Source organism: Pelodiscus sinensis, chromosome 18, assembly GCF_052426305.1.
Source record: "Pelodiscus sinensis isolate ZL-2025 chromosome 18, ASM5242630v1, whole genome shotgun sequence".
In the NCBI taxonomy this organism is placed as follows: domain Eukaryota; kingdom Metazoa; phylum Chordata; order Testudines; family Trionychidae; genus Pelodiscus; species Pelodiscus sinensis.
The window spans coordinates 35652501-35673407 of NC_143069.1; the positions used below are offsets into that span (position 1 = coordinate 35652501).

The 20907-nt window shown below is 71.6% G+C and overlaps 2 protein-coding genes and 1 long non-coding RNA gene across 9 annotated transcripts in view; 2 read left to right on the forward strand and 1 right to left on the reverse strand.

The window, feature by feature from the left end:
• Positions 1–3189, reverse strand: part of LOC149523429 (uncharacterized) — an 8404-nt gene extending 5215 nt beyond the window's left edge. Inside the window, exon 1 of the long non-coding RNA XR_016347177.1 lies at positions 2970–3189. This is a non-coding gene — a long non-coding RNA (uncharacterized LOC149523429). The remainder of the gene's footprint in view (positions 1–2969) is intronic.
• On the forward strand, positions 2615–9620 carry HAUS7 (HAUS augmin like complex subunit 7). 2 transcript variants are annotated; one of them, XM_089770268.1, is made up of 10 exons: positions 2615–2772; positions 3185–3300; positions 3754–3821; positions 4332–4393; positions 4493–4593; positions 8299–8457; positions 8677–8770; positions 8916–9134; positions 9341–9443; positions 9520–9620. In XM_089770268.1, the coding sequence occupies exons 1-10, from the start codon at positions 2680–2682 to the stop codon at positions 9603–9605; spliced, it is 1101 nt and encodes a 366-aa protein (XP_089626394.1). In that variant the 5' UTR covers positions 2615–2679; the 3' UTR covers positions 9606–9620. The 2 variants fall into 2 exon arrangements, with proteins under 2 accessions (XP_089626394.1, XP_089626395.1); XM_089770269.1 differs by lacking the exon at positions 8299–8457.
• A 4065-nt stretch (positions 9621–13685) lies between these two features.
• FLNA (filamin A) overlaps positions 13686–20907 on the forward strand; it is a 67067-nt gene continuing 59845 nt past the window's right edge. For 2 of the 6 annotated variants that reach the window (XM_089770275.1, XM_089770274.1), the window contains exon 1: positions 13686–13783. The gene's annotated coding sequence lies outside the window, so the exon portion shown is untranslated. The remainder of the gene's footprint in view (positions 13784–20907) is intronic. The other 4 variants (XM_089770270.1, XM_089770271.1, XM_089770272.1 and 1 more) reach the window with 2 other exon arrangements.

A 20907-nucleotide genomic window follows, 5' to 3' on the forward strand; every position in this document is an offset into this window, starting at 1 on the left:
CCCCGCTGCAGGAGGCGGGCCGTGTGTGGGTGTGCGTGTGCGTGTCCATGTCCCCGCTGCAGGAGGCGGGCCGTGTGTGTGTCCGTGTCCATGTCCCCGCTGCAGGAGGCGGGCCGTGTGTGTGTCAGCGCGTCCCTGCCGCTGGTGTGCGCGGTCTCTGCTGCAGATAGGCCATGGGCCGGGCTGCCCCGCTGCCCCTCAGGAGCGGGGGCCTGTGGGCATGCTGGAGGGTGTTCATTTCCCACTGCCCCCACGCAGCGGATGGGCTGTTGTGGGGACATCCAGGGGGCTGGGACGTGGGGTGCTGCGGCTGGCACAATAAAGCTGGAGTTTAGCCCCCAGCCTCGCTGCGTTCACTGTTTCTCAGGGGGTTTCCTCTGCCCCGCACAGGCAGAGACGCCAACAGCCAAGAATGGGGGGGGAGCTCTGGGTGGGAAGTGGGGCTGGTGGTGAAGCTGGGGTTCCGGGTTCCGGGTCCTGGGTCCTTGCCTGGCTTGGGGAAGGCAGTGAGGGCTGCTGCTTCGAGGTTACAGCCTCCCTTGGCCCTGGCACAGACCAGGACGGGTTTGTGGCCTGCACTCGCGTCTCCCTGTGGGGGCCCAGCGCAGTGCTGCCCTGGAGCTGGCCTGGAAGGAAGGAGGCGGCTTGTTTTAGGCCTTTCCCCTCCTTCCTGAGCAGCCCCCCCAGCCAGAATCACATGTCCTGAAGCTTCCCTTCCCCTCTGCAGCCAGCTGCATCCGGCAGGCAGGCTGGGAGATTTACCCATGAGTCAGGGCTAGGCCTGGCGGTTGGACCAGGGCAAGGCCTGGGGGGTGGTGTGGGGCCAGGCTGGGTCCAGGGCAGCCCTAGGGGGGCGGGGCAGGGGTGGGTCCAGGGCAGCCCTAGGGGGGCGGGGCGGGGCAGGGGCGGGCCCAGGGCAGCCCTAGAGAGGGTGGGGGGGCCAGGCGGGGCAGGGCCAGGGCAGCCCCAGGGGGCGGGGCAGGGGCGGGCCCAGGGCAGCCCCAGGGGGCGGGGCAGGGGCGGGCCCAGGGCAGCCCCAGGGGGCCAGGCGGGGCAGGGCCAGGGGGCGGGGCAGGGGCAGGGCCAGGGCAGCCCTAGGGGGGCGGGGCAGGGGTGGGTCCAGGGCAGCCCTAGGGGGGCGGGGCGGGGCAGGGGCGGGCCCAGGGCAGCCCCAGGGGGCGGGGCAGGGGCGGGCCCAGGGCAGCCCCAGGGGGCGGGGCAGGGGCGGGCCCAGGGCAGCCCCAGGGGGCGGGGCGGGGCAGGGGCGGGCCCAGGGGGCGGGGCAGGGGCGGGCCCAGGGCAGCCCTAGGGGGGCGGGGCGGGGGCAGGCCCAGGGCAGCCCTAGGGGGGCGGGGCAGGGGTGGGTCCAGGGCAGCCCTAGGGGGGCGGGGCAGGGGCGGGCCCAGGGGGCGGGGCAGGGGCGGGCCCAGGGCAGCCCTAGGGGGGCGGGGCGGGGGCGGGCCCAGGGCAGCCCTAGGGGGCGGGGCGGGGGCGGGCCCAGGGCAGCCCCAGGGGGCGGGGCAGGGGCGGGCCCGGGGCAGCCCTAGGGGGGCGGGGCGGGGGCGGGCCCAGGGCAGCCCTAGGGGGCTGGGGCGGGCCCAGGGCAGCCCCAGGGGGCCAGGCGGGGCAGGGCCAGGGGGCGGGGCAGGGGCAGGGCCAGGGCAGCCCTAGGGGGGCGGGGCAGGGGTGGGTCCAGGGCAGCCCTAGGGGGGCGGGGCGGGGCAGGGGCGGGCCCAGGGCAGCCCCAGGGGGCGGGGCAGGGGCGGGCCCAGGGCAGCCCCAGGGGGCGGGGCAGGGGCGGGCCCAGGGCAGCCCCAGGGGGCGGGGCGGGGCAGGGGCAGGCCCAGGGCAGCCCCAGGGGGCGGGCCCAGGGCAGCCCTAGGGGGGCGGGGCGGGGGCGGGCCCAGGGCAGCCCTAGGGGGGCGGGGCAGGGGTGGGTCCAGGGCAGCCCTAGGGGGCGGGGCAGGGGCGGGCCCAGGGGGCGGGGCAGGGGCGGGCCCAGGGCAGCCCCAGGGGGCGGGGCGGGGCAGGGGCGGGCCCAGGGCAGCCCCAGGGGGCGGGCCCAGGGCAGCCCTAGGGGGGCGGGGCGGGGGCGGGCCCAGGGCAGCCCTAGGGGGGCGGGGCAGGGGTGGGTCCAGGGCAGCCCTAGGGGGCGGGGCAGGGGCGGGCCCAGGGGGCGGGGCAGGGGCGGGCCCAGGGCAGCCCCAGGGGGCGGGGCGGGGCAGGGGCGGGCCCAGGGGGCGGGGCAGGGGCGGGCCCAGGGCAGCCCTAGGGGGGCGGGGCAGGGGTGGGTCCAGGGCAGCCCCAGGGGGGCGGGGCGGGGCAGGGGCGGGCCCAGGGCAGCCCCAGGGGGCGGGGCGGGGCTGGAGCCAGGACTCCGGGGTCCTTCCCTGGGGGGGGGCCCGGGCCCCTCCCACTCCAGCTGAACGGGGGAGGGCAGCGAGCCCCCGCCCCAGGCCCCGCCCACTCATGTGGCCCCGCCCCCACCCAGCGGCCTTGCTCCGCCCCTTACGTGGCCCCGCCCCTACTGGTCAAGCCCTATTGGGCCGTGCTTTTCCCGGCACCGCCCCTACGGGGTCACGCCCTCCTAAGCCCCGCCCACTGATCAGTGCCCCTCCTAGCCCCGAGTCTGTCAGCGCGGGAAAACCAAAGGGCGGGGCTTCCGCGAGGCTGTAGCCAATGAGCGCTGGCGGTCGGCACGAGGGCGGGGCTCACGCGCCGCGGGACGAGATGGCGGCGGCCACGGCGGCTGCAGTGTGCGAGCAGCTGAAGGTGCCGGGACGGACCATCGCTCCCAGGCGGGGGGTGTCGGGCGAGACCATCTAAGTGGGAGCTATTGTATCAGCGGGGGGCACTGGGTAGTACCATTGTACCAGCGAGGGGGGCGGCCGGGGCCATTGTATCAGCAAGGGCGCAGGGCGGTACCACTGTACCAGCGGGAGTGTGCCAGGTGGGACTCACGCACCTACCGCGGGGGGAGAACGGACGATTGCTGTACCCGCGGGACGAGACCATCGCACCTACTGGGGGGGGCGCCGGGCGTGCCCATTGTTTCCAGGCAGTGGGTGGCACCCTCGGCGGGAGAGACCATCACAACTAAGGGGGTGGAGGGCAGACGGGCGGGACCATTGCTTGGCACAGGGGGAGGCGAGTTGTCTGACCTCCGTGTCTCCCCCTCCACCAGGAGCTGCGCTGCCCCCTGCTGGACGGAGTCTTCCTGCCCGAGCCTGGGGACGCCCTGCGGCTGCTCTGCACCCCCTCGGCCCAGCGCCTGGAGCTGCTGGCCTGGCTCTGTGCCCGGTGACCCCCAGGACCCCCCGACCCCCCAATGCCCCGGGGGACCCCAGGACCCCCCGGACCCCCCAATGCCCCGGGGGCCCCCCCGGACCCTCCAATGCCCCGGGGCCCCCCAGGACCTCCCAATGCCCCCAGGACCCCCCGACCCCCCAATGACCCGGGGCCCCCCGACCCCCCAATGACCCGGGGCCCCCCAGGACCTCCCGGGGCCCCCAATGCCCCCAGGACCCCCCCGGGCCCCCCAATGCCCCGGGCCTCCCATTGTGGCACTTCAAGCCCCCCCCGCCTAGAATGCCTGGGGTCCTCAGCCCCCATGTATCTTGGGGACCCTGTTTCTGCCCCATCCATACCCTGGAGGACCCCTCTGTTCTGCCCCTGCCCGACGGGAGGGGGAATCTCCCAGGGCTGGGCGCATCAGCGTGGCTCCAGCCATGACGCTTACTCTGCTCTCCCCAGAGCGAGCCCCCCCCTGCAGGGGCAGGTCGCTGGCTTCAGGGACTCGCAGATGGAGGAGAAAGCTCAAGGTGTGTTCAGCTCAGTGGGGTGGGTTTGGGGAGCCCCCGGAGCTGTTCACATATAGGGGCTGGCCCTCCTACAGGCCCCCTCCCCTCCCCTCTCAGGGCTTGGAGAACCCAGGCGTCCGGGCTCCCAGCCCCCCACTCTAACCCACCAGCCCCCCCTCCCCTCCCAGAGCCCGGAGAACCCAGGTCCGGGCTCCCAGCCCCCTGCGCTGGATTTTCCTGCCAGGTGCGGGGTCCCGTGCAGCTGCCCCAGACCCTGTCCTTGAGCCATTCCTGTGCCCCGGGCAGTGGGTGCGCGATGCATGCACAGCTCTGCCCCCGGGCACACAGCACATGCGTGGCCCCGTTCCCCTGCATGTCACGCCCCTTACAGCTGCCATCAGGCGCCATCCATAGGCTGGTGCCCCGGGCAGCTGTCCAGCTAGCCCCCCCAATCCTGCCCTGCCTGCCCCAGAAGCAGATGCCTCCCAGCTTGGGGCTTTAGGCAGTAACTGGCTCCCTTCTCTCCCACAGAAATGGCCAGGCTGGGCTCCGAGCTGCTGCTGTGCCGGTCCGACGAGCTCGACCTCGTGAAGGTGTTGGAGGGGAAGTGGGGGCTGGCGGAGGACGGCCTGACCCAGAGGCAAGGGATGGGTGCTGTGGAGTCCGGGGCTCACCTGCATCTCTCTCTGCAGGGGGAAGCCAGCACTGAGCGTCAGCTCCAGTTCATAGAGCAGCTGCTGGACCTGAGCTGGTACCTGGACACCGTCACTGGCATGGACTCCGGAGTCTCCAGGTGGAGGGGTCTGGGCCCTGCTGGCTCGGGGGGGGCGGGTGTCTGCAGCAGGAGCAGGCGGGGGCGCTGCTGGCTCTGGGGGGGTGTCTGCAGCAGGAGCAGGCGGGGGCCCTGCTGGCTCTGGGGGGGTGTCTGCAGCAGGAGCAGGCGGGGGCGCTGCTGGCTCGGGGGGGGGTGTCTGCAGCAGGAGCAGGCGGGGGCGCTGCTGGCTCTGGGGGGGTGTCTGCAGCAGGAGCAGGCGGGGGCGCTGCTGGCTCTGGGGGGGTGTCTGCAGCAGGAGCAGGCGGGGGCGCTGCTGGCTCTGGGGGGGTGTCTGCAGCAGGAGCAGGCGGGGGCGCTGCTGGCTCGGGGCGGTATCTGCAGCAGGAGCAGGAGGGGGGCGCTGCTGGCTTGGGGGGGTGTCTGCAGCAGGAGCAGGCGGGGGCCCTGCTGGCTCTGGGGGGGTGTCTGCAGCAGGATCAGGCGGGGGCCCTGCTGGCTTGGGGGGGGTGTCTGCAGCAGGAGCAGGCGGGGGCGCTGCTGGCTCTGGGGGGGTGTCTGCAGCAGGAGCAGGCGGGGGCGCTGCTGGCTCTGGGGGGGTGTCTGCAGCAGGAGCAGGCGGGGGCCCTGCTGGCTCTGGGGGGGTGTCTGCAGCAGGAGCAGGCGGGGGCGCTGCTGGCTCTGGGGGGGTGTCTGCAGCAGGAGCAGGAGGGGGCGCTGCTGGCTGGGGGGGGTGTCTGTAGCAGGAGCAGGCGGGGGCGCTGCTGGCTCTGGGGGGGTGTCTGCAGCAGGAGCAGGCGGGGGCCCTGCTGGCTCTGGGGGGGTGTCTGCAGCAGGAGCAGGCGGGGGCGCTGCTGGCTCTGGGGGGGTGTCTGCAGCAGGAGCAGGCGGGGGCCCTGCTGGCTCTGGGGGGGTGTCTGCAGCAGGAGCAGGCGGGGGCGCTGCTGGCTCTGGGGGGGTGTCTGCAGCAGGAGCAGGCGGGGGCCCTGCTGGCTCTGGGGGGGTGTCTGTAGCAGGAGCAGGCGGGGGCCCTGCTGGCTCTGGGGGGGTGTCTGCAGCAGGAGCAGGCGGGGGCGCTGCTGGCTGGGGGGGGTGTCTGTAGCAGGAGCAGGCGGGGGCGCTGCTGGCTCTGGGGGGGTGTCTGCAGCAGGAGCAGGCGGGGGCCCTGCTGGCTCGGGGGGGTGTCTGCAGCAGGAGCAGGCGGGGGCGCTGCTGGCTCGGGGGGGGTGTCTGCAGCAGGAGCAGGCGGGGGCGCTGCTGGCTCTGGGGGGGTGTCTGCAGCAGGAGCAGGCGGGGGCCCTGCTGGCTCGGGGGGGTGTCTGCAGCAGGAGCAGGCGGGGGCGCTGCTGGCTCTGGGGGGGTGTCTGCAGCAGGAGCAGGCGGGGGCCCTGCTGGCTCTGGGGGGGTGTCTGCAGCAGGAGCAGGCGGGGGCGCTGCTGGCTCTGGGGGGGTGTCTGCAGCAGGAGCAGGCGGGGGCGCTGCTGGCTCTGGGGGGGTGTCTGCAGCAGGAGCAGGCGGGGGCGCTGCTGGCTCTGGGGGGGTGTCTGCAGCAGGAGCAGGCGGGGGCGCTGCTGGCTCTGGGGGGGTATCTGCAGCAGGAGCAGGCGGGGGCCCTGCTGGCTTGGGGGGGTGTCTGCAGCAGGAGCAGGCGGGGGCCCTGCTGGCTCGGGGGGGGTGTCTGCAGCAGGAGCAGGCGGGGGCCCTGCTGGCTCGGGGGGGGTGTCTGCAGCAGGAGCAGGCGGGGGCCCTGCTGGCTCGGGGGGGGTGTCTGCAGCAGGAGCAGGCGGGGGCCCTGCTGGCTCGGGGGGGGTGTCTGCAGCAGGAGCAGGCGGGGGCCCTGCTGGCTCGGGGGGGGTGTCTGCAGCAGGAGCAGGCGGGGGCCCTGCTGGCTCGGGGGGGGTGTCTGCAGCAGGAGCAGGCGGGGGCCCTGCTGGCTCTGGGGGGAGGGGTGTCTGCAGCAGGAGCAGGCGGGGGCCCTGCTGGCTCTGGGGGGGTGTCTGCAGCAGGAGCAGGCGGGGGCCCTGCTGGCTCTGGGGGGAGGGGTGTCTGCAGCAGGAGCAGGCGGGGGCGCTGCTGGCTCTGGGGGGAGGGGTGTCTGCAGCAGGAGCAGGCGGGGGCGCTGCTGGCTTGGGGGGGGTGTCTGCAGCAGGAGTAGGCGGGGGCGCTGCTGGCTCGGGGGGGGTGTCTGCAGCAGGAGCAGGCGGGGGCGCTGCTGGCTCGGGGGGGGTGTCTGCAGCAGGAGCAGGCGGGGGCCCTGCTGGCTCTGGGGGGGTGTCTGCAGCAGGAGCAGGCGGGGGCCCTGCTGGCTTGGGGGGGGTGTCTGCAGCAGGAGCAGGCGGGGGCCCTGCTGGCTCGGGGGGGTATCTGCAGCAGGAGCAGGCGGGGGCGCTGCTGGCTCGGGGGGGTATCTGCAGCAGGAGCAGGCGGGGGCGCTGCTGGCTCTGGGGGGGGTGTCTGTAGCAGGAGCAGGCGGGGGCGCTGCTGGCTTGGGGGGGTGTCTGCAGCAGGAGCAGGCGGGGGCGCTGCTGGCTCTGGGGGGAGGGGTGTTTGCAGCAGGAGCAGGAGGGGGCGCTGCTGGCTTGGGGGGGTGTCCGCAGCAGGAGCAGGCGGGGGCCCTGCTGGCTCTGGGGGGGTGTCTGCAGCAGGAGCAGGCGGGGGCGCTGCTGGCTCTGGGGGGGTGTCTGCAGCAGGAGCAGGCGGGGGCGCTGCTGGCTGGGGGGGGTGTCTGCAGCAGGAGCAGGCGGGGGCGCTGCTGGCTCTGGGGGGGTGTCTGCAGCAGGAGCAGGCGGGGGCGCTGCTGGCTCTGGGGGGGTGTCTGCAGCAGGAGCAGGCGGGGGCCCTGCTGGCTCTGGGGGGAGGGGTGTCTGCAGCAGGAGCAGGCGGGGGCGCTGCTGGCTCTGGGGGGGTGTCTGTAGCAGGAGCAGGCGGGGGCGCTGCTGGCTCTGGGGGGGTGTCTGCAGCAGGAGCAGGCGGGGGCCCTGCTGGCTCTGGGGGGGGCGTTGCTGGCTCGGGGCAGGTGTGGGGTGTTGTTCTCCTCTCAAAGCTACTTGGGCTCCAGTCCAGGGGTCCTGACCCTTCTTCCCTGCTGAGGGCCCTTCAGGCCATATCCCTGCCTGGCCCCCACAGAGAGTTTGGCCCTGCATGGGGGGTTGGGGCCCATGGCTTTCTGCCCAGGCCTTGCTTGTCGGCCCCCTGGAACCATCATGGATTCCCTGGGGACCCCCGACATTGGGTTGAAAACCATGGCTCTAGCCTGCCAGCCCCCGGCGCCCTGCCAGCACCCCCCCCCAGCCAGGAGAGAACCCCGGCCCCCTGCCAGCACCCCCCCCAGCCAGGAGAGAATCCCGGCCCACTGCCAGCACCCCCCCCCCAGCCAGGAGAGAATCCCGGCCCCCTGCCAGCGCCCCCCCCAGCCAGGAGAGAATCCCGGCCCCCTGCCAGCGCCCCCCCCAGCCAGGAGAGAATCCCGGCCCCCTGCCAGCGCCCCCCCCAGCCAGGAGAGAACCCCGGCCCCCTGCCAGCGCCCCCCCCAGCCAGGAGAGAACCCCGGCCCCCTGCCAGCGCCCCCGCCCCCCCATCCAGGAGAGAACCCCTGCCAGCACCCCCCCCGCCTCCAGCCAGGAGAGGACCCCGGCCCCCTGCCAGCCCCTCGGCCCCCCCAGCCAGGAGAGAACCCCAGCGCCCAGGCCCTGCTCCCTGCCTTCCTGACCCTGCCTGTCCCTGCAGCGTGGAGGAGTCGCTCCGGGGGGCTGTGAGGAGGAACGAGGACTTGCTGCGTGAGGTCTTCTCCAGCCCCAGCCTGCCGGCCCTCCTGGCCCCCGCCCTGCCCCCCTGCACCGCCGACATCAGGCCCCTGCTGCCTGAGCAGCCGGCCACGCACCAGAGGTTTGTTGGGGCCCGGATCCCTGCCCCCCAGAGGTTTCCTCTGCTCCATCCCGGGGCCAGCTCCCTGCCAGAGCCGGGTGTGAAACCAGCCCCACCCCCGGCAGTCCCCCAGTGCCTGCCTGCCCCCCAGCCCCTTCCCCACCCGCCAGCCCCCCGAGCCAAAAGAGATCCCCCAGCGCCCACGCTCCGTTGCCTGCCTTCACCCCCGTCTCTCTGAAGGAGCCGGCTGGCTGGCAGCGCCGACGGGAGGCTGGCAGCGCTCTCCGAGACCCTGGAGGAGACCAGCGCCGCCCTGGAGCAGCTGAGAGCAGAGGTGGGGGGAGCTGAACATCTGGGAACACGGAGCCTGGATTCCTGGGTCCCCCCAGCTCTGGGAGGGAGGGGTGGGGGGGTCTAGTGGTTAGAGGGCGCCGGGACACCTGGAGGGGTGCCCGGACTGACCCTTCCATTCCCCACAGTGCATCGTGCTGTGGGGGGGCACGGAGCCCCCGGCCCCCGGCCCCGGCCTGCAGACTTTGGCACTGGCGGCCTGCGACTCGCACCAGCTGATGGCCGCCTTCGGGCAGGTGTACGAGACAGAGCTGAGGGAGCACTGCGGCCCCGCGCCCCCCCTGCGGCTCAGCCACTGCGGGCCCCCGGCCCAGCGCGTGCACCAGGCGCTCACCCTCTGCACCCAGGTACGGGGGGGCATGCTCCCGGGAAGGGGTGGAGCCAGAGGCCAAGGGGCGTGGTCTCGCCAGGTCCCCCACCCCACAAGCAGGGGCCCAGGGACTCGAGCCCCCAGAGGGCGGGTGGGGAGGGGCTGGGAAACCCCAAGGAGTGGGGGCAGGGCAGAGGGTGAAGGGGGGGAGGCCGGATCTTCACCCTGGCCCTTCCCGCCTAGGAGCTGTGGGCACTGGCCCAGCTGGGCGACACCTCAGAGCAGGTGGTGCAGATGGCGGCGCGGAGACGGGGCGAGGAGGGGGGCAGCCCCGTGGAGACACTGTGTAAGTATCCTGCAGGGGCCCGGGCGGCGGCCGTTCGGGGCAGCAGTGGGGCTGAGGTGGCCGGTTTCTCTTGCAGGTGTGAAGATGGAGATGCTGCGGCAGCGCTATCGGGCCTACCTGGCTGCCACGGGAGGGCCCGTCCCGCTGTCCCTGGGGGAATAAAGGCCTGGTTCCTTACTGAGCAGTGCTAATTGAGAGCGGGGCCTCCCGGGATCCGCGGCCACAGAGTCAGGCAGGGTCCTTATCGGCCTTTCCAGCTGGGGAGGGGCCCCGGGCATCCGGCTCTGCTCCTGCTGCCCTGCCCTGACCGCAGGCCTGTGGCCAGCCAGCAGGGCCAGCCAGATCCCCCACCCATCCCACTGGGCTGGTGGGAGCCCCCTGATCACCCCGTCTCTGGGGGGCTGGGAGGGAACAGTGGCGGGGGGCTGGAATCGCTGCCCTAGAAGGAAGCAGCTCCCAGCCTGAGGCTGTGTTTACACAGAGCTACTGTGACTCAGCTGCAGTCCACATTCCTCCGCTGGGCAGGAAAGGGCTGGGCTGGGACAGGGAGGGTTCTCTGAGCACCAGCCCCATGTGGGGAAACTGAGGCACAGAGTCCTCCCAGCTCGGCCCCCACTGCCTTGCCAGAGGGGGTCGAGTCCAGGCTCAGCTCTCAGCAGCAAAATGTTTGTGCCTCCAACAAGGGGGAAGCCAGAGGGGGGCTCTCATGGGAGGGACCTGAACCTTGCAACAGCTGAGATCCGACCCCACCCGGCTGGGTTTCTCACCCCCGGCAGGCCCAGGCTGCGACTTCACACCCTCCCCACAGCCTGTGAGAGCAGAGGCCGGGCTCCCAGCCTTTGCTGTAACCACCAGCCCCCACTGCCCTAGCCGCTCCTTCCAGCTCCTCTGGGGCTGGATTCCTGCAGGGCTGAGGTAATGGGGCCGGCGGGGGGGCCTCTCTCCTCCCACTTGGCTCCTGGGGGCAGTGTCTGGCAGGGAGCCGGCGCTGGGACTGGCCCCACTCCCCCAACCAGCTGGGGCCCTCCTGGGGCTGGTCTCGGGCGAGAGGCCCTGGCCCCATTCCCTACACCCCAAACCAGCCAGGCCCCCATGGGGCTGGGGTGCAAAGGGGTCAGGCCCAGGCCGTGTGGGTGTCCCCTGCCCCTCGCTGGCAGGGACAGGTGGGGGAGTGAGTAGGCCTGTTTGGCTCTACATGCTGTGAGTGTGGGGGGCTCTGGGTTTCCAAACTGCCCCCTGAGCCACCCTGGGCGGTGGTTCCCCATGTGGCGCTGTGTGCGCACCCGCACTGGGATATGCGACGCTAGCCAGGGCGGCAGGACATGCCTGTCCCGGCCTCCGCCCGGAGCCAGCGTGCCCCAGCCTGCGCCCTGAGCCGGCGCACCCCGAGCCGAGCCACCAGCCCCGGCCTGCGCCCTGAGCTGCCACGCCCCAAGCCGAACCACCGGGCCCCGGCCTGTGACCCGAGCCGAGCCAGCGTGCCCTAGCCTGTGCCCTGAGCCACTGGGCCCCGAGCCAGTGCGCCCCGAGCCACTGGGCTCCAGCCTGCGCCCCGAGCCACCGGGCCTCAGCCTGCGCCCCGAGCCACCGCGCCCTGGCCTGCGCCCCGAGCCGAGCCACCACGCCCTGGCCTGTGCCCCGAGCCGAGCCCCTGCGCCCCGAGCCACCCCGAGCCGAGCCGCCGAGCCACCGCGCCCCGGCCTGAGCCCCGAGCCGAGCCACCGCGCCCTGAGCCACCGCGCCCCGGCCTGCGCCCCGAGCCGAGCCACCGCGCCCTGGCCTGCGCCCCGAGCCGAGCCACCGCGCCCCGGCCTGCGCCCCGAGCCACCACGCCCCGGCCTCCGTCCCGAGCCGAGCCACCGCGCCCCGGCCTGCGCCCCGAGCCACCACGCCCCGGCCTCCGTCCCGAGCCGAGCCACCGCGCCCTGGCCTGCGCCCCGAGCCGAGCCACCACGCCCTGGCCTGCGCCCCGAGCCACCCCGAGCCGAGCCGCCGAGCCACCGCGCCCCGGCCTGCGCCCCGAGCCGAGCCACCGTGCCCCGGCCTGCGCCCCGAGCTGAGCCACCGCGCCCTGAGCCACCGCGCCCCGGCCTGCGCCCCGAGCCGAGCCACCGCGCCCCGGCCTGCGTCCCGAGCCGAGCCACCGCGCCCCGGCCTGCGTCCCGAGCCACCACGCCCCGAGCCACCGCGCCCCGGCCTGCGCCCCGAGCCGAGCCACCGCGCCCCGAGCCACCGCGCCCCGAGCCACCGCGCCCCGGCCTGCGCCCCGAGCCGGGCCACCGCGCCCCGGCCTGTGCCCCGAGCCGAGCCACCGCGCCCCGAGCCACCGCGCCCCGAGCCACCGCGCCCCGGCCTGCGCCCCGAGCCACCGCGCCCCGGCCTGCGCCCCGAGCCGAGCCACCGCGCCCCGAGCCACCGCGCCCCGGCCTGCGCCCCGAGCCACCGCCCCCCGGCCTGCGCCCCGAGCCACCGCCCCCCGGCCTGCGCCCCGAGCCGAGCCACCGCGCCCCGGCCTGCGCCCCGAGCCGAGCCACCGCGCCCCGAGCCACCGCGCCCCGGCCTGCGCCCCGAGCCGAGCCACCGCGCCCCGGCCTGCGCCCCGAGCCGAGCCACCGCGCCCCGAGCCACCGTGCCCCAGCCTGCGCCCCGAGCCGAGCCACCGCGCCCCGAGCCACCGCGCCCCGGCCTGCGCCCCGAGCCACCGCGCCCCGGCCTGCGCCCCGAGCCGAGCCACCGCGCCCCGAGCCACCACGCCCCGGCCTGCGCCCCGAGCCACCGCGCCCCGGCCTGCGCCCCGAGCCACCGCGCCCCGGCCTGCGCCCCGAGCCGAGCCACCGCGCCCCGGCCTGCGCCCCGAGCCGAGCCACCGCGCCCCGGCCTGCGCCCCGAGCCGAGCCACCGCGCCCCGAGCCACCGCGCCCCGGCCTGCGCCCCGAGCCGAGCCACCGCGCCCCGGCCTGCGCCCCGAGCCGAGCCACCGCGCCCCGGCCTGCGCCCCGAGCCGAGCCACCGCGCCCCGAGCCACCGTGCCCCAGCCTGCGCCCCGAGCCGAGCCACCGCGCCCCGAGCCACCGCGCCCCGGCCTGCGCCCCGAGCCACCGCGCCCCGGCCTGCGCCCCGAGCCACCGCGCCCCGGCCTGCGCCCCGAGCCGAGCCACCGCGCCCCGAGCCACCGTGCCCCAGCCTGCGCCCCGAGCCGAGCCACCGCGCCCCGAGCCACCGCGCCCCGGCCTGCGCCCCGAGCCACCGCGCCCCGGCCTGCGCCCCGAGCCACCGCGCCCCGGCCTGCGCCCCGAGCCGAGCCACCGCGCCCCGGCCTGCGTCCCGAGCCGAGCCACCGCGCCCCGGCCTGCGCCCCGAGCCGAGCCACCGCGCCCCGAGCCACCGTGCCCCAGCCTGCGCCCCGAGCCGAGCCACCGCGCCCCGAGCCACCGCGCCCCGGCCTGCGCCCCGAGCCGAGCCACCGCGCCCCGGCCTGCGCCCCGAGCCGAGCCACCGCGCCCCGAGCCACCGTGCCCCAGCCTGCGCCCCGAGCCACCGCGCCCCGGCCTGCGCCCCGAGCCACCACGCCCCGGCCCGAGCCACCGCGCCCCGAGCCGAGCCACCGCGCCCCGAGCCGAGCCACCGCGCCCCGGCCTGCGCCCCGAGCCACCACGCCCTGGCCTGCGTCCCGAGCCACCGCGCCCCGGCCTGCGTCCCGAGCCGAGCCACCGCGGCCCGGCTTCCACCCCTCGCTGACCCTCAGCCTGACCCCCGAGCTGGGCACCAGGAGCGCTCTGGGGAGCAGAGGAAGAGAACCTGCCTCCATCTGTTCTCCGGCCCCAGCCCCTCAGCAGACCCGGAGCCCGGGCCCTGGAACGAGCTGAGGGGGGGTCCTTGCCCCCTGCCTGGCTGCGGGGGAGGGAGGAGACCCTCCAGTAACCACGGGGCCAGCTGGGCCCTGCCCCTAAGACTGGAGGCCAAGCCCTGGGCAGCCCTTATCCGCCGCAGCTTTCCCCTCGCTGCCTCATTTCCTCCCCCCCCCCCCCAACCATCCGGAGCGCCCAGTGGGGCGGGCGCTGGCCTGGCGGGGGGGGCTGCCCCCAGGGATGCAGCCAGGCGCTGATCTCATCCGTGGGCGATGGAGGGGCGGGGCGGGGCGGGCTGGAGAGGGCGCGGGGGGCGGGTCTTTCTCCCCCCATCCCGGCCCGTGACACCGACCCCCCGCCCCGGCTCGGCGCTTTTACCAATTAAGGCGTTTCGCCAGCGCCCCCCCCCCCCCCCCCCCCGCGGCTCCTTTCCCGGCCGGGCGCGGCTCGCCCCACTTCTCCGCCGGCCACGGCCCGGACCGGCTCTGCGAGGTGAGCGGCGGGGGCGGGAGCCGGGGGCCGCACGGGACGGGCCGGGGCTGGGCAGCGGGGGGCGCAGCGACCCCGGATGGGCCAGGGCGGGACTTTGGGGGCCAGTGTCCAAGATGGGGCGGTCCCGCTGCGCTGCCCGAGTCAATCGTGTTTCGTGCTGTGGGAAGGGGCAGAGGGCTCGTGGGGACATGGGTGGGGGGATGGAGGGACGAACGTGGGAGGCAGAGGGATGGACAGACGGACGGATGAATAGACGTGGGGGGATGGACAGACAGACAGGTGGAGAGATGGACAGGTGAGGTGAGGACAAATAGATGGATAGATAGGTGGGGGGATGGACGGACAGAGGGACGGGCAGGTGCAGATATGGACAGGGAGCTAGGTGGGGGGATGGACGGACAGAGGGACGGGCAGGTGCAGATATGGACAGGGAGCTAGGTGGGGGGATGGACGGACAGAGGGACGGGCAGGTGCAGATATGGACAGGGAGCTAGGTGGGGGGATGGACGGACAGAGGGACGGGCAGGTGCAGATATGGACAGGGAGCTAGGTGGGGGGATGGACGGACAGAGGGACGGGCAGGTGCAGATATGGACAGGGAGCTAGGTGGGGGGATGGACGGACAGAGGGACGGGCAGGTGCAGATATGGACAGGGAGCTAGGTGGGGGGATGGACGGACAGAGGGACGGGCAGGTGCAGATATGGACAGGGAGCTAGGTGGGGGGATGGACGGACAGAGGGACGGGCAGGTGCAGATATGGACAGGGAGCTAGGTGGGGGGATGGACGGACAGAGGGACGGGCAGGTGCAGATATGGACAGGGAGCTAGGTGGGGGGATGGACGGACAGAGGGACGGGCAGGTGCAGATATGGACAGGGAGCTAGGTGGGGGGATGGACGGACAGAGGGACGGGCAGGTGCAGATATGGACAGGGAGCTAGGTGGGGGGATGGACGGACAGAGGGACGGGCAGGTGCAGATATGGACAGGGAGCTAGGTGGGGGGATGGACGGACAGAGGGACGGGCAGGTGCAGATATGGACAGGGAGCTAGGTGGGGGGATGGACGGACAGAGGGACGGGCAGGTGCAGATATGGACAGGGAGCTAGGTGGGGGGATGGACGGACAGAGGGACGGGCAGGTGCAGATATGGACAGGGAGCTAGGTGGGGGGATGGACGGACAGAGGGACGGGCAGGTGCAGATATGGACAGGGAGCTAGGTGGGGGGATGGACGGACAGAGGGACGGGCAGGTGCAGATATGGACAGGGAGCTAGGTGGGGGGATGGACGGACAGAGGGACGGGCAGGTGCAGATATGGACAGGGAGCTAGGTGAGGGGAGGGACGGACAGAGGGACGGGCAGGTGCAGATATGGACAGGGAGCTAGGTGAGGGGAGGGACGGGCAGGTGCAGATATGGACAGGGAGCTAGGTGGGGGGATGGACGGACAGAGGGACGGGCAGGTGCAGATATGGACAGGGAGCTAGGTGGGGGGATGGACGGACAGAGGGACGGGCAGGTGCAGATATGGACAGGGAGCTAGGTGGGGGGATGGACGGACAGAGGGACGGGCAGGTGCAGATATGGACAGGGAGCTAGGTGGGGGGATGGACGGACAGAGGGACGGGCAGGTGCAGATATGGACAGGGAGCTAGGTGGGGGGATGGACGGACAGAGGGACGGGCAGGTGCAGATATGGACAGGGAGCTAGGTGGGGGGATGGACGGACAGAGGGACGGGCAGGTGCAGATATGGACAGGGAGCTAGGTGGGGGGATGGACGGACAGAGGGACGGGCAGGTGCAGATATGGACAGGGAGCTAGGTGGGGGGATGGACGGACAGAGGGACGGGCAGGTGCAGATATGGACAGGGAGCTAGGTGGGGGGATGGACGGACAGAGGGACGGGCAGGTGCAGATATGGACAGGGAGATGGATGGATAGATATGCGAGGGTAAATGGATGATTTGGGGTGGACGGCGGATGGATGGGTAGATGGAGGGATGGACAGAGTGACAGGCGGACGTATGGACAGACAGGCAGACGGGTGGATGGAGGGAGGGGCTGCTGGCTGCTGGCTGTGTGAAGCCTTAGGTGCTGCTGCTGGCCCAGGCTGGAGAAGGGGGTCTCAGCCCACATCAAACACCTAAGTCTGGGGTCTGCCCAGCCACTGTTGGGGGGCATGGAACCCCCCAGCTGCCTGGCTGCTCCTGAACCCCCAGCTCATTCCAAAGATAGAGCACTGACACCCCCCACTGGTACCCCCCACTGACACCCCCCACTGGTACCCCCCACTGACACCCCCCACTGGTACCCCCCACTGGTACCCCCCACTGACACCCCCCACTGGTACCCCCCACTGACACCCCCCACTGGTACCCCTCACTCCCAACCCACGGCCCCATCGGTGCCCCTCGCTCCCAACCCACAGCCCCCCCGCTTCTACCCCTCACTCCCAACTCGCAGCCCCCCCGCCTGTGCCCCTCACTCCCAACTCACAGCCCCCCCGCTTCTACCCCTCACTCCCAACTCGCAGCCCCCCCGCCTGTGCCCCTCACTCCCAACTCACAGCCCCCCCGCTTCTACCCCTCACTCCCAACCCACGGCCCCCCCGCCTGTGCCCCTCACTCCCAACCCACGGCCCCCCCGCCTGTGCCCCTCACTCCCAACTCGCAGCCCCCCCTGCTTCTACCCCTCACTCCCAACCCACGGCCCCCCCGCCTGTGCCCCTCACTCCCAACCCACGGCCCCCCCGCCTGTGCCCCTCACTCCCAACTCGCAGCCCCCCCTGCTTCTACCCCTCACTCCCAACCCACGGCCCCCCCGCCTGTGCCCCTCACTCCCAGCCCACGGCCCCCCTGCCTGTGCCCCTCACTCCCAACTCGCAGCCCCCCCCGCTTCTACCCCTCACTCCCAACCCACGGCCCCCCCGCCAGTGTCCCTCATTCCCAACTCGCAGCCCCCCACCAGTGTCCCCCACTCCCAGCCCGCAGCCCCCCCACCAGTGTCCCCCACTCCCAGCCCACAGCCCCCCCGCCAGTGTCCCCCACTCCCAGCCCGCAGCCCCCCCGCCAGTGTCCCGCACTCCCAGCCCACGCCCCCCCGCCAGTGTCCCCCACTCCCAGCCCGCAGCCCCCCCGCCAGTGTCCCCCACTCCCAGCCCACGGCCCCCCCGCCAGTGTCCCCCACTCCCAGCCCGCAGCCCCCCCGCCAGTGTCCCCCACTCCCAGCCAACGCCCCCCCGCCAGTGTCCCCCACTCCCAACTCGCAGCCCCCCCACATCCCAGAGCTCTGTTGAATATTTGGAGTAGCGGGGTGCCTGCTACCAGGTAGTGCTCCACTTCAGCCACCAGATGGCGCCACTTCAACCCCACCCCCTCCCCGCCCATCCCAGGAGAACTCCGGGTGCCAGGACCTGGCTTCATATTTTCCCCTTATTTGGAAAGTTCAGTTTCCCTGCGATTCTTAAGTAAACAGGCAAAACTGCCCCCTAGGCTGGGGCCGGGGCTCCGGGATGGAGGGGAGGGGCACCTGCAGGGCTGGGGTTGGGGGCTGTGGGTCAGTGAGGGGCACCGGCAGGGCTGGGGGCAGGGGCTGTGGGTCAGAGGGAGGGGCACCGGCAGGGCTGGGGGCAGGGGCTGTGGGTCAGAGGGAGGGGCACCGGCAGGGCTGGGGGGAGGGGCTGTGGGTCAGTGAGGGGCACCGGCAGGGCTGGGGGCAGGGGCTGTGGGTCGGAGGGAGGGGCACCGGCAGGGCTGGGGGCAGGGGCTGTGGGTCGGAGTGAGGGGCACCGGCAGGGCTGGGGGCAGGGGCTGTGGGTCAGAGTGAGGGGTACCGGCAGGGCTGGGGGGCAGGGGCTGTGGGTCGGAATGAGGGGCACCGGCAGGGCTGGGGGCGGGGGCTGTGGGTCAGGAGTGAGGGGCACCGGCGGGGCTGGGGGCAGGGGCTGCGGGTCAGGAGTGAGGGGCACCGGCAGGGCTGGGGGCAGGGGCTGCGGGACGGGGGTGAGGGGCACCGGCAGGGCTGGGGGCAGGGGCTGCGGGACGGGGGTGAAGGGCACCGGCAGGGCTGGGGGCGGGGGCTGTGGGTCGGGAGTGAGGGGCACCGGCGGGGCTGGGGGCGGGGGCTGCGGGACAGAGGTGAGGGGCACCGGCAGGGCTGGGGGCAGGGGCTGCGGGACAGGGGTGAGGGGCACCGGCGGGGCTGGGGGCGGGGGCTGCGGGACGGGGGTGATGCAGCTACGCATTTTGTATCCCCATGGGACACTATGTTGGCAGGGAGAGAGACAGACAGACAGGGGCTGTATGGGGAAAGAGATACAGTCATGCAGGGGCTGTATGGGGAGAGACAGACAGACAGGGGCTGTATGGGGAAAGAGATACAGTCATGCAGGGGCTGTATGGGGAGAGACAGACAGACAGACAGGGGCTGTATGGGGAAAGAGATACAGTCATGCAGGGGCTGTATGGGGAGAGACAGACAGACTGGGGCTCTGCGGAGAGAGAAAGACAGACGGGCTGTATGGGTGATAGAGATGCAGCCATATTAGTCTGGTGTAGCTGAAACAAAATACAGGACTATGTAGCACTTTAAAGACTAACAAGATGGTTTATTAGTAATGAGCTTCCGTGGGCCAGAGCCAGTTCCTCAGATCAAAGGAAGTGCGTCTGGCCCACGAAAGCTCATCACTAATAAACCATCTTGTTAGTCTTTAAAGGGCTGTATGGGGAGAGAGATACAGACAGACAGAGGCTGTGTGGGGAGAGAGATACAGACAGACAGGGGCTGTGTGGGGAAAGAGATACAGTCATGCAGGGGCTGTATGGGGAAACAGATACAGACACACGGGCTGTGTGGGGAGAGAGATACAGACACACAGGGGCTGTGTGGGGAGAGAGATACAGTCATGCAGGGGCTGTATGGGGAAAGACATACAGACACACAGGGGCTGTGTGGGGAGAGAGATACAGACACACAGGGGCTGTGTGGGGAGAGAGATACAGACACACAGGGGCTGTATGGGGAAACAGATACAGACACACAGGGGCTGTGTGGGGAGAGAGATACAGACACACAGGGGCTGTGTGGGGAGAGAGATACAGTCATGCAGGGGCTGTATGGGGAAACAGATACAGACACACAGGGGCTGTGTGGGGAGAGAGATACAGACACACAGGGGCTGTGTGGGGAGAGAGATACAGTCATGCAGGGGCTGTATGGGGAAAGAGATACAGACACACAGGGGCTGTGTGGGGAGAGAGATACAGACGCACAGGGGCTGTGTGGGGAGAGAGATACAGACACAAAGGGGCTGTGTGGGGAAAGAGATACAGACACACAGGGGCTGTGTGCGGAGAGAGAGATACAGTCATGCAGGGGCTGTATGGGGAGAGAGATACAGACATACGGGCTGTGTGGGGAAAGAGATACAGACACTCAGGGGCTGTGTGGGGAGAGCGAGGTACAGACACACAGGGGCTGTATGGGGAGAGCGAGATACAGACACACAGGGGCTGTATGGGGAGAGCGAGGTACAGACACACAGGGGCTGTGTGGGGAAAGAGATACAGACACACAGGGGCTGTATGGGGAGAGCGAGATACAGACACACGGGCCGTGTGGGGAAAGAGATACAGACACTCAGGGGCTGTGTGGGGAGAGCGAGGTACAGACACAGGGACTGTGTGCGGAGAGAGAGAAACAGTCATGCAGGGGCTGTATGGGGAAAGAGATACAGACACACAGGGGCTGTGTGGGGAAAGAGATACAGACACACAGGGGCTGTATGGGGAGAGCGAGGTACAGACAGACAGGGGCTGTGTGGGGAGAGCGAGGTACAGACAGACAGGGGCTGTGTGGGGAAAGAGATACAGACACACAGGGGCTGTGTGGGGAGAGAGATACAGACACACAGGGGCTGTGTGGGGAAAGAGATACAGACACACAGGGACTGTGTGGGGAAAGCGAGGTACAGACACACAGGGACTGTGTGGGGAAAGCGAGGTACAGACACGGGCTGTGTGGGGAAAGCGAGGTACAGACACAGGGGCTGTGTGGGGAGAGAGATACAGACAGGGGCTGTGTGGGGAAAGCAAGGTACAGACAGACAGGGGCTGTGTGGGGAAAGCGAGGTACAGACACAGGGGCTGTGTGGGGAGAGAGATACAGACAGGGGCTGTGTGGGGAAAGCAAGGTACAGACAGACAGGGGCTGTGTGGGGAAAGCGAGGTACAGACAGACAGGGGCTGTGTGGGGAAAGCGAGGTACAGACACAGGGGCTGTGTGGGGAAAGCGAGGTACAGACAAAGGGGCTGTGTGGGGAAAGTGAGGTACAGACAGACAGGGGCTGTGTGGGGAAAGCGAGGTACAGACAGACAGGGATTGCGTGGGGAAAGCGAGGTACAGACAGACAGGGGCTGTGTGGGGAAAGCGAGGTACAGACAGACAGGCGCTGTGTGGGGAAAGCGAGGTACAGACACAGGGGCTGTGTGGGGAGAGCGAGGTACAGACAGACAGGCGCTCTGTGGGGAAAGCGAGGTACAGACAGACAGGGGCTGTGTGGGGAAAGCGAGGTACAGACAGACAGGGGCTGTGTGGGGAAAGCGAGGTACAGACACAGGGGCTGTGTGGGGAAAGCGAGGTACAGACAGACAGGCGCTGTGTGGGGAAAGCGAGGTACAGACAGACAGGGGCTGTGTGGGGAGAGCGAGGTACAGACAGACAGGCGCTGTGTGGGGAAAGCGAGGTACAGACAGACAGGGGCTGTGTGGGGAAAGCGAGGTACAGACAGACAGGCGCTGTGTGGGGAAAGCGAGGTACAGACAGACAGGGGCTGTGTGGGGAAAGCGAGGTACAGACACAGGGGCTGTGTGGGGAAAGCGAGGTACAGACACACAGGGGCTGTATGGGGAGAGCGAGATACAGACACACAGGGGCTGTATGGGGAGAGCGAGGTACAGACACACAGGGGCTGTGTGGGGAAAGAGATACAGACACACAGGGGCTGTATGGGGAGAGCGAGATACAGACACACAGGGGCTGTATGGGGAGAGCGAGGTACAGACACACAGGGGCTGTGTGGGGAAAGAGATACAGACACACAGGGGCTGTATGGGGAGAGCG